Source organism: Camponotus vicinus, unplaced genomic scaffold (assembly GCF_025532165.1).
Source record: "Camponotus vicinus isolate PSW18456_S1 unplaced genomic scaffold, iyCamVici1.0 SCAF_4, whole genome shotgun sequence".
In the NCBI taxonomy this organism is placed as follows: Eukaryota; Metazoa; Arthropoda; class Insecta; order Hymenoptera; family Formicidae; genus Camponotus; species Camponotus vicinus.
The window spans coordinates 17,685,552-17,701,838 of NW_028141976.1; the positions used below are offsets into that span (position 1 = coordinate 17,685,552).

At 28.8% G+C, this 16,287-nt stretch overlaps 2 protein-coding genes across 3 annotated transcripts; one reads left to right on the forward strand and one right to left on the reverse strand.

Moving 5' to 3' along the window:
* Positions 1-663: 663 nt before the first annotated feature.
* On the reverse strand, positions 664-10,051 carry Usp47 (ubiquitin specific protease 47). The gene is made up of 17 exons (XM_083095749.1): positions 9,705-10,051; positions 7,622-7,831; positions 7,225-7,528; positions 6,944-7,122; positions 6,646-6,820; positions 6,462-6,583; positions 6,191-6,384; positions 5,898-6,106; positions 5,600-5,823; positions 5,347-5,514; positions 4,539-4,959; positions 4,069-4,431; positions 3,443-3,880; positions 3,103-3,356; positions 2,645-3,007; positions 2,370-2,539; positions 664-2,287 (listed from the first exon to the last, which is right to left on the reverse strand). Exons 2-17 carry the CDS (start codon positions 7,826-7,828, stop codon positions 2,137-2,139), a joined length of 3,942 nt encoding a protein of 1,313 aa, XP_082951875.1. The 5' UTR covers positions 7,829-7,831; positions 9,705-10,051; the 3' UTR covers positions 664-2,136.
* LOC145969647 (small G protein signaling modulator 3 homolog) lies at positions 9,492-15,462 on the forward strand. Of its 2 annotated transcripts, none has more exons than XM_083095750.1 (16): positions 9,492-9,883; positions 10,162-10,963; positions 11,440-11,621; positions 11,838-11,936; positions 12,077-12,240; positions 12,304-12,514; positions 12,613-12,743; positions 12,832-13,065; positions 13,186-13,280; positions 13,361-13,506; positions 13,622-13,719; positions 13,798-13,977; positions 14,085-14,195; positions 14,276-14,586; positions 14,666-14,826; positions 14,914-15,462. In XM_083095750.1, exons 2-16 carry the CDS (start codon positions 10,895-10,897, stop codon positions 15,104-15,106), a joined length of 2,385 nt encoding a protein of 794 aa, XP_082951876.1. In that variant the 5' UTR covers positions 9,492-9,883; positions 10,162-10,894; the 3' UTR covers positions 15,107-15,462. The 2 variants fall into 2 exon arrangements, with proteins under 2 accessions (XP_082951876.1, XP_082951877.1); XM_083095751.1 differs by having other exon boundaries at positions 12,892-13,065.
* Positions 15,463-16,287: the final 825 nt, after the last annotated feature.

The window sequence follows — 16,287 nt, forward strand, 5'->3', positions numbered from 1 at the left end:
TGGCGATGATGGCAGCAGCAGCAACCAGCATCAGCAGCGAACAAATATTTCGTTTTCAATAATGCTCGATAATTATCGATATATATCATATATATTACAAAATATACATATATATAAATTAAAAAATATAATTATTTATTAAAATATTTATAAAAATATGATTATTTATTAATTTATTTGGAATAATTTTAATTTCATGGATTAATGCTAAACTAATTAATGCAGAATTTAATTAGACTTACGTATTAGGAATATTAATTAAATTTTTATTTTTCTCTTTTTATATTATTTTATATACTGTATTATATTTATATACTATATTATATAATAATATAAATATCTCTCATTATAATAGGGATAAGATTTTGAATATTTTTATTGAGAGATAATATTACTTTTAATATTTTCAATATATTTCTGATTATATGACTGGCTAAGGATAAAGGTTTTTAAAATAGGTAATTGTATATCTAAACAATACTTAGACATTTCAATATTTCATTGTTAATAATTATAAATATAATTTGTTTCACACATAATTTCAGTGTATTATACAGAGAATAATATTTGACCGCTGATGATTGGAAAGTTTCAAATTACAATCCTATCAAGAGAGATGTATATCATAATCTTACAATTAACTTATTCACAAAAAATCAAATATATAATTCACTACTTTATTGTTATCTATCTTGCTAAAAGATAGCATCAGCATTAATATTTTTCATTCGTTCAGCGATTATAAAAACAATAATCAAACAATGTTTAAGTCTAGTTTCAGGCGATAAATAAAACATTAATAGAGGATAACAAAATAAATAAAGATACAACAAATAGAACTATTAAAGCATCACTTGATCTAGTTTATCAATTTTCATCTTTCAAGAGGAAAAAAAATCATTGGAGTGTCATAGGAAAGCAGATTTCAAGAACGATGGTTTCAAGCGAAAAATATTACCAATTGAGGCAATAAATGTGATTCATACTTTCATAAACAAAAAAAAACTTCATGTAATTCTTTATAAAAAAGTATTTTTTATATTTATGTGACTGTTACTGAAAAAAAGTTCAAATATAATAAGAGATATGTATACACCATAAAATATATATCATAAATTAAAAAGATCAATAATAGAAATAAATTAACTCAATAGTAATGCTTTCTTATATTTTTATAACAAGATGAAGAAAAAATGTGTGTAGATATAATTTATAAAAATATGTATAATAGAAATCCGTTTCTTTCAAGATTTCTTTTTGAAAAAATATTGTTATTTTCAAATATAAACTTAGATATTGGGTAAATATAATTAATTAAAAAAGAATCATATATTTGATACATAAACATGATTGATTATACCCAAATAATTTGATATACAATACATCGCTAGGATAATGTTGTCATACATTTTAGATTAAAAAAATAATTTGCAAAACAGTTTTAATCTGAAGTAGCAAATTTGAAAACCTAATATGCTTGAAGAACGTGAATTAATCATTGTTGTGCCAGAAAAGTGACAAAAAAATATTGTCAGTATAAAAGTTTTTATGTACAGTGTAGTTTTTAAATGATATTAGATATATGTAACTATATTAACAAAAATAAAAAAAATATCTAGCACATATTAAGATATATAAAAATAACAGAAATACAAATTATTATACAAACCAATAATTCGCATATGAATTTTCATTAAACTTGTATCAAAAACTTCGCTTGCTACCATATTATTAGATTGTTTATGGCTAACTGTGTGCTGTTGATTTTATAAATAGAAAATTAATACAACAGACCAAGTGATATACCGCATATATTTTATATTTCATATAAATTCTAGAAATCTCGAAATCAGATATGGATACCAAGATTCCGAATTATGTATTGCTATATAACAATTCATGAATTCACAGTCTTAAAAATTCAGTAGTTTCAAAGAAAAGTCGAAAATCCTTAGAAACGCGAAAGCTTTGAAATGCTGAAAACTCATTGAAACACAAAATATCTAGTATTTGATGACATGCCGATTTCACAAATATCCAATATACAAACAATTTATGTGCAAATGTTTTGTGTTTACACACCTGCCTATTTAGTAATTTGTTTTTAAGAGACGCGTGCTCTTTCTCTATGAACAATCATTCGGTATCCAAATATATTTTAAGTGCTCTCTCTCGACGTGGACTGTAACTTGAAGCAGTAGTAAGTGGCGTTAAACGTGAATTTTCCTTAAAAGCGATTTGCAGTACCTCATTAGCATTTAACTGTTTTGGTTTTTCTCTATTATCCCTAAAAGAAAATTAAAAATACTATGAGATTAGAAAATCATCAAAAAACATTACTCAATAGTATCTAAAAATATCATAAATACCTATATAAGAAAACGGCACCATCTTCAAAATTGAAAGCTAAACTATCGTGATGTTCGTTCCAATCAAGCTCATTTTGAATTCGAAGCACAGAACAATTGTCACATGGAAAATTACCTTTTCCCTTTGCTATATCTATATATTCTTCTGGAATATCTGATATTAAGGACAGCTAGAAAAGAGCAATGACAATCTATGTACTTCATTTTATCTTTATAAAAACACAAATTTGTGTGTGCTCCTTTTTATTTGTAAAAAGAAATTTTCTATGATTTACCTTCTTTTTTAATTCTTCTACGGTTCTGTTATCCATGACAATTTCTTGAAATTGTTCTAGTTGCAGGTCTGCTGGTAACCACCTTCTGACAAACAGGACGATCTGATTGGTATTTGTGACTGTTTCTTTATCTGGTAATTCTTGGATAATCATTTCAAATTGCGAGTGAAATCGGAGATCCTCGAATTTCTGTTCGTTTAGGAATATTTTTGAGGCAGTCTTATAATATTTTTTCCTAAGCCGGCATCTTTCATATGGTATGTCTATATCATATTTTCTCTTTATTTCTGCCAATATCTCTTTTTTCGCATGCCCGATCGTCATATCTTTTGAGACGATCCATTCGCATAAAAATTTGTAAGGCTAATAAAAAATTTTTAATTTTTAATAAAAAAAAATTTATAATTTCAATATAAAATTTATGTGGACATAAAATATAAAAAAAAAATGGGACAAACCTCAGCGGAATCGATCAATAGTTGATATAATTTTACTTTGAATTCCCCGCTACGTAAGGCTCGTCCGAGTTCCACATTAAGTCTCTCACCATCCTCGTACGAATTAAGCTGTTCTGTTAAACAACTACATTCTGATTCACCGGAATTCGATAAACGAAAAATTTTAAAATAATCTACAGGTACATTTACGAACGGTTCTAAATCTTTTTTTAAAGTGCTTAATCTCATTCTTTTATCCACCAATACTTTAAGTACTGTAAAGAGAAAAAATAATTAAATTAAAAAAAAAAAGAAACCAGACACTCAATCACGAAGAAAAAAGTTGAATTCGAGAGCATACATTTTTGTTGAGTACTATCTGTATACGGCGTAGCTCTAAAGTAGTAATCAGAGTCGTCATCGATGTCCCAATTTTCTATTTCGAATTGCTTTGAAATTTTATAATCTCTATAGTGCCTATGCCACGATTGCGGTTCAATGTCGACACCTTCCGGTGCATCGCCAACTAACGTTTTATCGCTATCGCTAAGGCTACTATCTTCGCTATTACTCTGTTCAGGTGTATTCCACTCCTCAGCTTCGCCTAACTGAGGACTTATATTTCGAATGGTGGTATCCTCGTTACTTCGTGTACAACCTTTTGAATTTTCATTGTATTTCAAATTGATGTCCCAATGTGATTCGGGAACGCATAATTTAGGTGAACCATTGCTAACGGGCTTCTCTTTTTCCTCATGTTTATCATCTAATAAAGGGATATTCAATTCTTCCAATGTTTCTGTACATAAAAAAAATTAGAATTTTTATAATTTAATAATTACAATTGAAGAATAACTGTTGTCTAATGTAATTTAATATTTTTTATAATAATTATACAATATCATGCTATCTATATAGATATATTAGATAGTCAAATTAAATCACATAAACATATATATTCCATATTATTTAAGTTATATAAATTACCTTTGCTGATATCTGGTAACTGGACATGCAATGAAATAACGTATCTAAAATTTTCTATGACTCTGTATACTGTTGATTCTTGAAATGGTTTGTTATTATCTATATCATACATTGTTGATATGAATACTTTATTTGCATTATAAAATCCTTCAGTTTGAAGATCATTATCATCATTTTCCACAGGTCTAGTCTCTGGATGCTTTCGCAATATTACTTTCATTTGCTTAGAATCCATATTAATAATTTTTCCTACGATTTGTTTATACTCTTTAACACTTTGTGACAAAGAACCTCGAATATCGATCGGACCATCAATTACCTCCTCTCTGGCTACATCTATGACAAATACCTTAGTTGCAACTCCTGAAATGTAATATTAAAAAAGTTTAAATAGATTTAAAGTTCTCCCACAATATCAAATTAGCTCCACCATCGAATTGTGTATACTCCCCATCCAATTGTGTACTTACCACCTGGTAAATATGTCTCAAACTTTTGATCTTTGCGACGAATTTCTAACAATAAATCGAATCGACGTGAAAAACGCCATATACTTCCAACAGATTCGTGCTCTCGATCATCGTAACTGCATTCTATTGAATCCGTATTATGGTCATAACTAACTAAACGACATTGATCTAGACTCACTACATTTTCGAGGCCAAATCTCTTATATGCTTTCTCTGTTGCCTCAGCCCACGTAATGTCGGACATGACGCAGGATTTGATATTCATCAATCTTCCTTCTACCGGATGGTGACAGTATATTATCAACCTAGGTATGGACATTTGTTTCTCACAATTTTTTCTATCATTATCTTCATTTTCTTTCATTTTTTTCAATAATTTATTTACTTTTTCTTCATTTTCTTTCATTTTTTTCAATAACTCCTACAAATAACATGACAAAACGCTTTTAAAAAATCTTGGAGAAAAATAATTAAATTAATTATATCAGTTGTTTGTAAAAAAAAGTTTAAAATACACGAGATAATTTTAAATAACATTATTTTCTTCTGAAAATTTCAAGAGACTGTTGCCAAAAGTTATACTATGATAATTTCAAATATTATTTATTCAATATTGTTTTTATCAAAAATAACTTCTTTGCAACTCAAAATTATAAATCGAACAAAGTTTAACCATTGATCTCATTCAAACCATAAAAATTATTTTATTTTAACGTTTTATTTCAGACGTTCCTATCTCGAATTTTTCGAACCAATCCATACAGTACAAATTTATATCTAAATTCTAATTTTTACTTTAATTACATACTTGAATATGTCGTGGAAAATCTTGGGTTTGCATAGGCAAAGTATTACGAATAGGATCAATTTGCCTATACATAAGCATATATGCGTTTGTGCTGCTGCTATATGCACCACTATAATATGCCCTTGATGGTCCACCGCCATATGTTTTCTGAATGTCATCGTAAGTTATCTAAAATTATAATCAAAATTGTAATCAAAAAAATTTCCAATAATCAAGTATTCAACATAAGCTTTTACAAAACTGCTTTTTATACCTGAGTTACACTTTGGTCATTAAAACATAACCATTCTTGTGTTCTGAAATCCTTTATATAAGCGTAATAATGGCCACCACTCGCACTGCCACTGTGAATCATAATTGAAAACAGTTCATACATATATGGACCTTTTCCTAGCATATAAGTACTACGATTATTTTCATTCTCATGATTATGCGTAGTACAACTCGATGTCGATGGTCCATTGCTCATATCGATACCTGAAGGTGGACATATATATCCTCTAATAATTCTGAAAATTGTTTCCATAAATGTTGATATCCTAATGTTATACCTTCATCTGGATCATGATTGGCTGAATGATTACTGTTGAAAAGACTGTTGTCGCACGGTACACAATCGTCATCTAAAGTACCGCTATCCGTTGTAGAACTATCATCGCATTTGATACCTAAGCCAATATCTTCCTCACCACCAGGGGATTCTTGACTCGTTGTGGACGAGATAAAGGAATTTAAATTTAATATATCTGGGAACGTGACTCTGCAATAACATAGTTTAGATAAAGATGCAAGCTAAATAGCAGTTTTTACTAAATTAATATAATATTGCATACAGTTTACATACTTATCATTAAGCTTGATTCTATGAAAAGTTTTGTAATCAAAGTCAAATCGCTTGAGATGTAAAGTTAACAAATATGGAAACTTTGTAAACTTTAATCCTTTATGTGCATCACATTTTTTGTTACACTTTTCACAATGATACTGATTAGTTCCTTCTAATGTTTCATACTGAACAAATGCTCTAATTGCTTCTTCCTACGAAAAAAATTTTTTTTCTTGTATACAAATATAAAAATGGTATTTCAGATCTCACTCTATACTTTATATATTACCACACTGTTATACGCAATGTTGCTTCCAAATGGTCTAACTGGCAATGGGATATCAAGAAATGTATCTTCTCTTGATTTTTCTGTTCCACACTCAAGACATTTAACATAATCAATCATCTTTCCTAACAACATAGAAAACAAATTAAAAATTTTTCCCAATTCATATATAATGATATTTTTGTACCTTCATAGAGTCTATTGATTAGATCCGCCTGTTCTGTATTTTTAAATTTCTGTTCCAATGCATCAAACATAACTCTACAAAGCTCTTGAATGTCATGCTGCTGCCACGCTTCAGTAGAATCCCATCCAAAACTTTTAGTTAAGGATGTAGTTTCCACTGCAGACTTTGTAGATGTCTGTTTAAAAAATGTTGTACATTAAAAACATGTCAATTTAATTGAAAATAAATATTGTCGTAAGTTTAATAAGAATAATACATACAATAATAAGTATACAAATATTATAAATATGTATTATACCTGTAAATTGAGAAATAATTTTTGTAATTGATATGGTATGCTTAAAGCTTCATCTTTTTCTGATCCATCTATGTATTCCCAATTATATAGCGCATTACGAAATTCTGGCGTCATATATAACGCTTGGAGAAGACTATTTAAGTAACAAGTCATTGCTTGATTGACTAAACCAACATAACCTTGAAAAATTTATGAAATATTAATCATTCAAATATATATTTTAATGAGAAATCTGTATTAATGTTTACAAATTTATATTAGATAATTTTAAAATTACATACTTGTCTCAGTTTTAATGAAACTTCTAAAGTTAACTTCCTCTTTACCATCTCTAACATCTCTAACATCTTCTCTAACATCTTCCCTCACAATATCTTCTTCTCCCCACATATGTGGCTGAGGAGTTGGAGCTCCTGCGAGATTATACGTTGGCAGACTATATTCCATATTTTTTTCTTCAACAACAAAGGGTCGTTGTGGATCAACAACAAATAAAGTATTTTTTGTTCCAGCTAAACTCGGATCAATCGAGAAATCTACTCCAATTTCTTCCATTGTTTTGTCTTTCACATCAGACAAATGAATCTATTATATGAACATAAAAATTGAATATTATATTAATATTACATGTATTTATATATTGTATACATAATCATATTATATATTTAAAAAGTTAACCATTTTGCATGTTGTTGTGTATAGAAGCAATCTGAAGCTATCTGGTTGCATATGATAATGTTCTTCAATATAATTGTAAAGATCTTTCACACGTGTAGATACATATAAGGAAAATTTGTCACTAGTGCAAAGTTTATGATTAGTCTCATAAGGTAAATTGAATTGGACCACACATATTTGAGTTTTTTCATCGGCTCTGCAAACCATGATCTGTAAGCAAAATGACATAAATTTTATCAAATCAAATGTTTAGTATCACAATTTTTAAAAATACTATTTAAGATTTCATTTTATTTTTAACAGAACAACACAACTTTTTTAAAAAAATGTACTACAATATAATTTAATCGATATTAGATATTTTATATATACAGTGCTGATATTTTATATTTAATTTTTTTTAATTTTTTCTTTAATATTCTATTCAAATTATTAAAAATCTTTCAATAAGAAAAATTGCATTCTATTATAACAATAGAGCAATAAACTCAACATCTCTCTTTTATTAATGAGAGAAACAATATTTTGCAAAGTGATTATTAAAAGCTTATTGCAGACACTCTCAAACAGACAAAAATTGGCATCATGCCATACTGACGGAGGAAAATGAGCAAGATCTACGCAACACAGCAGGATGCTGTTCTGCACGGCATGACACAGTACGGAAAGCCTATAGAGCCTCCAGCTATATTTAGAATGTCTAAACCAAGCTTGTGAAATGGCTCTCTTTTCTGAGATCACAACCCGTCTCCCTTTCTGTTTCCTTATGTGCTTTCCTGTTTTACAATTTTTCTTTTTTAACTAAATGGCATACAGAATTAAGAAATAATTATGATAACTGTTCCTCTTTATAATTCAATAAATTAATTAACTATTCATTATACACTATAATCTAAATTATTTTATTTTTAAATCTATATATGTTCTGTCTGTATTTCTATATAATTACATAAATATATAAATAAATATATTATATATATAAACATTTACGCACATATATTTCTGTTATATATTTATATGACATAGAACTATATTATCTTTACTTTTATTTATTACTATAAAGAAAGTGAAATAATTTTTTAAATTACAACCAATAATTATGAATATAGATAAATGATATATATTAATTCTTTGTATGCTTAAAATATCTTTTATATAGAATATGTGTAAATTAGACAAATTGTTGTTATTTAAACTTACTTTAATCTTTATTGTCTATTACTGATGTATTTTAATAGGAATACGTGTTTATTCTTAATTAAAATCACAATTCAACCTAAAAAATTAAAATCATATAATTTGAAGAACTGATTAGTTAAATATTGTTGTGAGAAATGTGTTGATTAAAAAAAACAGCAAGCAATTTTCTATTTTTTATAGTGTTTCTTATATGTTCTTTGATTTGTAATATGTTCTTAATTGCTCATAATATAACTTTATTAAATATGATAAATTTTATGCAATATAAGAAATCATGCAATAAACATGACTGGTACTTGATAATAATCAATATATAGTAACATAGAAAATAATATAACAGTTAAAATATTTGAAAAAGATTCTTAATATTTAATCCTTTCAGCATAAAATTACTATTTTTAGTACTCAAATGTGTTATAAAGGTCCAGTGTAACGTACATTCACATAGAAGAAACCAAGAAAGCACAGGAAAGCAATAAGAAAACAATATTTTGAATAAGTCGAATATTTGGGATTTTTTTATAGAGAGAAGTTCTCGAAAATCTCAGATCCGATTGTGCATTGTGTCGCACGTTACATACGCGTTATGCGTGTCTTACGCGCGTGTTATGTAAAAATGTACAAATAACTAGTTATTGTTAGTCGTGAGTATAATAACAACTATATCAATGTTAAACCCGAGACGAAGACACAGCCACTCAGGGGATCGGAATGCGTGGTCGTGCCAGGAGAAGCTTATTAGGCCCGAAGTTTTCCGATCGGCGTACGATCGAGGCTCGATCGGGACAGGCAACGTGAGAAAACCCGCGGTTTCGCGGGTCTCGTGCCACGCGCGAGATCGCGAGGATGATCGCGCGGATTCAGGCTCGGAAACGGACATTACCGCGACTGTGCGGCTGGCCAAGTGGAATCTCGTGAAATGGCTGGGACGGCCAGCAGAATGAATATCCCTCGATGACAGACGAGAGAGACTGCTACTGGATCAAGTGCGTCTCTTCCGTGCGTGTTCCCGGCGTGTTTCTCCGACAGATCCCGGAGTTCGCTCGAACGCGTCGTTCCCAGGTACAAGTCTAACGATAAATCTTGCGGAACCGCTCGTGATTTTTACACCAATACCGAGATTCGGGAACTGACCTCTTACCGAAATCACTGACACACGAGCAACACGCTCACTTTACGCCATGTTTCCTCGGACGGCGCATTTCTCGCTTTCGAAAGGTGCTGCGCTCTGCTGTTGTTTTTCGAAAATAACGTGTACAGGAAATAACGGGACCTCTCGCGCATCGAGCTCGTATAACCATAGAACTAATACCTGTACATGTAAAATGACCAATTTACAGAAAAGGATACACGCATGCTGGATGGATCGCCGTCTTTGTCAGGGATTCGCTGATTGGTTGATGATATTTAATATCATAGCCAAAAACATTGACCTCATGTATTTTACGAATTAAAAGAAAAATAAATGATTCACAATCATTTTAAATTTCATCGTTTAAATTCATTAATAAAGTCAAAGTATTTCCTGGAAGTTGCGCATCAGCTGTATCGTTTTTATTGTTACATATCCGACGAGAAATGTTTTTAGTTCAGGTTATTGTTGTAGAAAGAGATAGAAATCCATTCAGGAATATACATATCTCCTTCTAATTCTGACCCCGATTTTCTGTAGACCAATATGGAAAAGAGGAAAGAGATTCGCTCCTATTCTATAGAGCTCGATGCTTTCGCGTTTTCCCTCTCTTCCTTTCTCTCTTTCTCTCTTTCTTCTTTTCTCCTCTTCTCCTTTTAGCACCTCCAATGTTTGGTGTACAGGGTGCTTGATAGCGTTAGATGAAATTGAGACGAAATATAATTATATAAACAGAGAGCATCCAGAGAGAACGATCACGCCGGTGTTTCTCGTGAGATTATTAATTGACATTGTGTCAAAAAAATCAGGTATCTTCAGCTAAAAATATCGAAACGAAAATAAAACTCCAGGCATCCATGTCCATGCACTTGACAGCTGTAAAATGTCAATAAAGATTTGACGCATTAATAAACGGGATCTGACGAGAACATCTCGAAACGATGGATCTGGCCAAGTCATTCTTTAATGTTCGCGATCACGATGGTTATGTCGGGAAAGAGGAACATAACGTGAGTACTCGTGCGGATAAGTTTACACATCTGTTATCTTATATTCTTACTTAAAGACGTGATATAAAATGCAAATTTTAAAATCAAATTTTCTTTAATAACTTTATTATATATTTATATAATTAAATTACTTTTGCACAGTTTATAAAGAGAGAAAAATTTTAAACATAAATTAATTAAAAGATAAAGTAAAAAATAATTAACTAGAGATACAAGTGAATATACAGCTTAGAAATAAGTGTTTCTGTATTGTAATTCCAAAATTATAATTATATTTTTATGTAATGATAAATAAATATTTTTAAAAGTGGAGCAATATATAATAAAATCAATGTGTGATTTGAAGATTATGTAATAGAAATTAAAGGAAATATCAAAATATTTCTAACAATCTCAATTTATATTAATAAAAAGTAAATTAAACTTTTTATCTATGCACACTATGTTTGATATAATTTATCATTTGGATATTTTAGAAAAAATTGGAAACTGCTATTTCTGAAGATGAGGTGGAAGTAGAGATTGAAGGTTTATGTGGTGAAACTCTGTCGCCGGCACCAGGTGGTCCATTTTCAGCATTAACTCCATCCATGTGGCCACAAGATATTTTAGCTAAATTGAATCAACCCGATGATCCAAATTCACAACCTGAATATAGGTAAAGTATTATATTCCGAATAATGTACAATAGTTCTTGAATTTCTATTTTAAATTTCTATTTTAAATTCTTATTTTATACTCATAAACACTACATTTTTTGGCACAATAAAAATTCTTATTATTATTTTTAGAAAATATACATATATATACAGTTAGAGAAAATATAATATTATAAAATATAGTACTTAACTGCTTTTTCAATTGTAAAATTTAGATTCGATGAATTTGGTTTTCGTGTGGAGGAGGAAGATGGTCCTGAGCAGAGTTCAAAGAAGTTATTAGGAATACCATTTGTGGAAGATCCTCAACACAGGTTAATTATATTCTTTTCATGTGCCTAATATAGAATAATGTAGAATCAGTAGATAAATGTATATTTATAAATTATATATAAAATGCAAGAATAGAGAGAGAGAGAATATAATCAAGATACATATTAATTTTATTCTTCAGATTGCAATGGGTTGCTCTTTTAGAATTTAGCCATAACAAAGAAGTAGCAGAACTCTCTTGGCAAAATATGGATCGGAGATTACCTCGTACAGATAAATTGCGTGAAATGGTTCAACATGGAATACCTCATTCTCTGAGACCTCAAATTTGGATGCGCATGTCAGGTATAAAACAATACAAATAAATACAATAAATTATAAATTATAAAAATATATTTTTAATTACAGGAGCACTTCAGAAAAAATGTTCGTCGGAAATACTGTACAAAGATATAGTAAAAGCCTCAAGTATTGATACTTTAATGACCAATAAACAAATAGAGAAAGATCTCCTTCGTATTATGCCAGCCAATGCATGTTTCAGTCACCTCCATAGTACCGGCATACCCCGTTTAAGGCGTGTTATGCGTGCCTTAGCTTGGTTGTATCCTGATATTGGGTATGGAGAGATACAAATATGTAATTCTAAGGCTAACTCATTAAGTTAATATAAATATAAAATATTAAAATATATAATTTTTTTTCTGCTACATCAAGTTATTGCCAAGGTACGGGTACAATGGCAGCGTCATTATTATTGCTTTTGGAAGAAGATGATGCATTTTGGATGATGGCAACAATAGTAGAAGATTTGTTACCAGCTTCTTATTATTCTTCAACATTATTAGGTAAATATATTCTCTGTTGTGGTGTTACAAAACATTTAAGGTCACAAAAGTTTATATTGTCAATGTTAAATTTTAATTATTTCCATAGGTATTCAAGCTGACCAAAAGGTGCTTCGCACATTAGTAACTAATTATCTTCCTGATATAGATCATGTTTTGGCACTACACGACATAGAATTAAGTCTCATATCTTTGCACTGGTTTCTGACTTTATTTGCATCAGTTGTACACATGAAAATATTACTACGAATATGGGATATGTTTCTTTTTGATGGATCTATAGTTTTATTTCAAATTACACTTGGAATGTTAAAAATAAAAGGTATTTATTATTTATATATTTATATATAGTATTATTTATATATTTATATATTTACATTATCATGTATATATTCTTTTACATATAATTACACGAGCTTATCATTATTAAATATTCTTTCAGAGACAGATTTAAAACAATTGGAAAACTCTGCACAAATATTTAATGCTCTCTCAGATATACCAGGTGACATTGATGATGTGGACCAATTATTTAATGTATGTTTTTCTTGATATAATTTTATTAAAGTATAACAAATTCCAACATTATCTTAATATCTATTTAATATATATTTTAGGTATCTTTAGAAGTTAGTGGGTCACTAACAGATGTATTAGTTGAAACTCATAGACGTCGTCATTTAGCGTATTTAATGGCTGATCAAGGTGGATTAGTAGGAAATCCCGATGCAGTACCAAATTTACCAAAACAACATTTGAATAGGTGATGAGAAATATGTCCATCACTACTATTATTAACATTGATTAATAATCACAATAATTTAAATCTCTTTTTCTATTTTTTCATATATCAATACTGTGCAATATTGCTTATATAGACGTCAAATGAAGCGAAGTAAATCAATGTTACAAACAATTTTGTTTGGAAATGATGATGGTGAAGATGATGCAAAGTCTAAAAATATTCGTCAAACAGGTATATGAATGTATATAGATTGTATAAAGATTCACAATAAAATTTCATTGTCTAACTTAATGAATGTGAAACTTTTAGAAATTCTAGTCGATTTGAGAGAAGCTGTTTTACAAGTTGCAAGACATTTTATAAATGTGGATCCAAAATTAAATAATATTGTTCTCATAGCAGATTATACTATGGAAAGTCACGCAAAAGATCATGATAATTATGTCAATGTATCACGGACGCGAAAAAGAAGAGCCAAAGCTTTATTAGGTTCAAATACTTTTTCTATTATTGCATATTAAATATTTTAAATAATTTTATAACAATAGTAATATTTTGAACCAGCTGAAGCTGTTTTACAATTGATTTTATTACAGATTTCGAGAGACACGATGACGATGAGCTCGGTTTTCGAAAGAATGATATAATAACAATCATTAGTCAAAAAGATGAACATTGTTGGGTAGGAGAACTCAATGGATTAAGAGGTAATATGCCATGCCTGAAATAATCTTATAGCATTTATTTTGATGTTAAGCACTTGTGAAGCACTGATGACACATTTTAGGATGGTTTCCTGCAAAATTTGTAGAATTGCTAGATGAACGAAGTAAACAATATACATGCGCTGGAGATGATGCTGTTAGCGAAGCTGTTACCGATTTAATAAGAGGTACATTGTGTCCCACCATAAAGGCAGTATTAGAGCATGGAATGAAAAGACCGTCATTTTTGGGTGGACCGTGTCATCCATGGTTATTTATAGAAGAAGCCTCTAACAGAGAAGTGGAAAAAGACTTCAATTCTGTTTATAGTCGATTGGTATTGTGCAAAACATATAGATTAGATGAAGATGGTAAAGTTCTGACACCAGAAGAGGTATTATAGATTATGTCGCACCCATTTTTTTCTTATATGTGTTCACATATGTATATCAAATAACAAAATAATTTTTCAGTTATTATATCGTTGCGTTCAATCTGTAAACCTAACACATGATAATGCACATGCTCAGATGGACGTAAAATTACGCTCTCTTATCTGTCTTGGATTGAATGAACAAGTGCTTCATTTATGGTTAGAGGTCTTATGTTCCTGCGTAGAAGTGGTACAAAAATGGCAAGTGTAAACACACATACTTTTTGTATTAAAATTTATATATATATTGCCTTTATTATACAATATATAATGATATACAATATTTAGGTATCATCCATGGAGTTTCATAAATAGTCCAGGTTGGGTGCAAATTAAATGTGAATTAAGAATTCTAAGCCAATTTGCATTTAACTTGAATCCCGATTGGGAATTACCGCCCAAAAAGGAACAATCGCAACCTTTAAAAGATGGGGTTCGTGATATGCTAGTCAAACATCATTTATTTAGTTGGGATCTTTAGCATATAATTAATATAATTCTTTCATTTAATGAGGTATCTTCAGCTAAAAAAAGGGAATTTTTTCATATTTGTTATTAGATATATTTTTAAAAGCTATTTTATGAATTACAAATACAATTCATTAATATGTTTAAATATTTTTTTCCGACAAATTTTAACAACTTCTCTCTTACTCTCTTATACTTATTTTTTTATTTTATTAATCTCACAATCTTTGGATATACGAAAAGTTCTTTAACAATTAATAAGCTTTTCATTGTCTGAAATAAATCTTAAACATTAATGATTAAGAATGATATTGTAATGTACAAATTAAGTATATAATCTCACACATTTTTATCATTTTATAGCATAATTCATACATATGTTATTAACAAAAACTTCAATTGTTTAATTAAATTATTTAAATTAAAATAATGTGAACATTATATATATATATATATATATATATATATATATATATATATATATATATATATAAAGTTGGCAGTAATTTTTATATCCTTTCATTTGTATTGTCTTGGAACAATTTTTTTCAAGAAACTTAAAAATCTTTTTTATATAATTTTTTTATCAAAATAAGTTCAGTACTAAATAATTGCAAAAGAACAAGATGTTATATCTATAAAGTAGAAATAGATTTGTAGATCAAAAATCTTTAAAACCAAAGCTGTATTGTCTAACTATATAAATGTTATTTTGTAATTATATATATTTTTACAAAATATTAGTTTTATATTTCTTTTTTATATAAGTGAGAAAAATATACATATATACAAAAGATCAACAAATATAAAATATATATAATATATACATCAATGTTCTGTGTACATAGATATGTAGATGTGTCTGTATGTATGTGTGAAATGTATGTATTAATGTGTATGTAAATGTAAAAGACATATTATTTTCATTTCTTCAATTACGATTAATATGTAATGTAAAAAATATTATAATTTAAAAGATTTATTTTTAAACAGTGCCTTTGTAACGTACAAATATAATTGAAGTATCCTACGTATAGTTAAAAAATTTTTGTATTTACATCAAAATGTAAATTTATTCTTTCTAGAAAGATATTGTTGAAATGCAAGTTATTTTATGCAACACAGTTAATAACGTAATAATGTGATAATATAGAATGTAATCATATTCTTTATAAATTTGTATCACATTTTTTT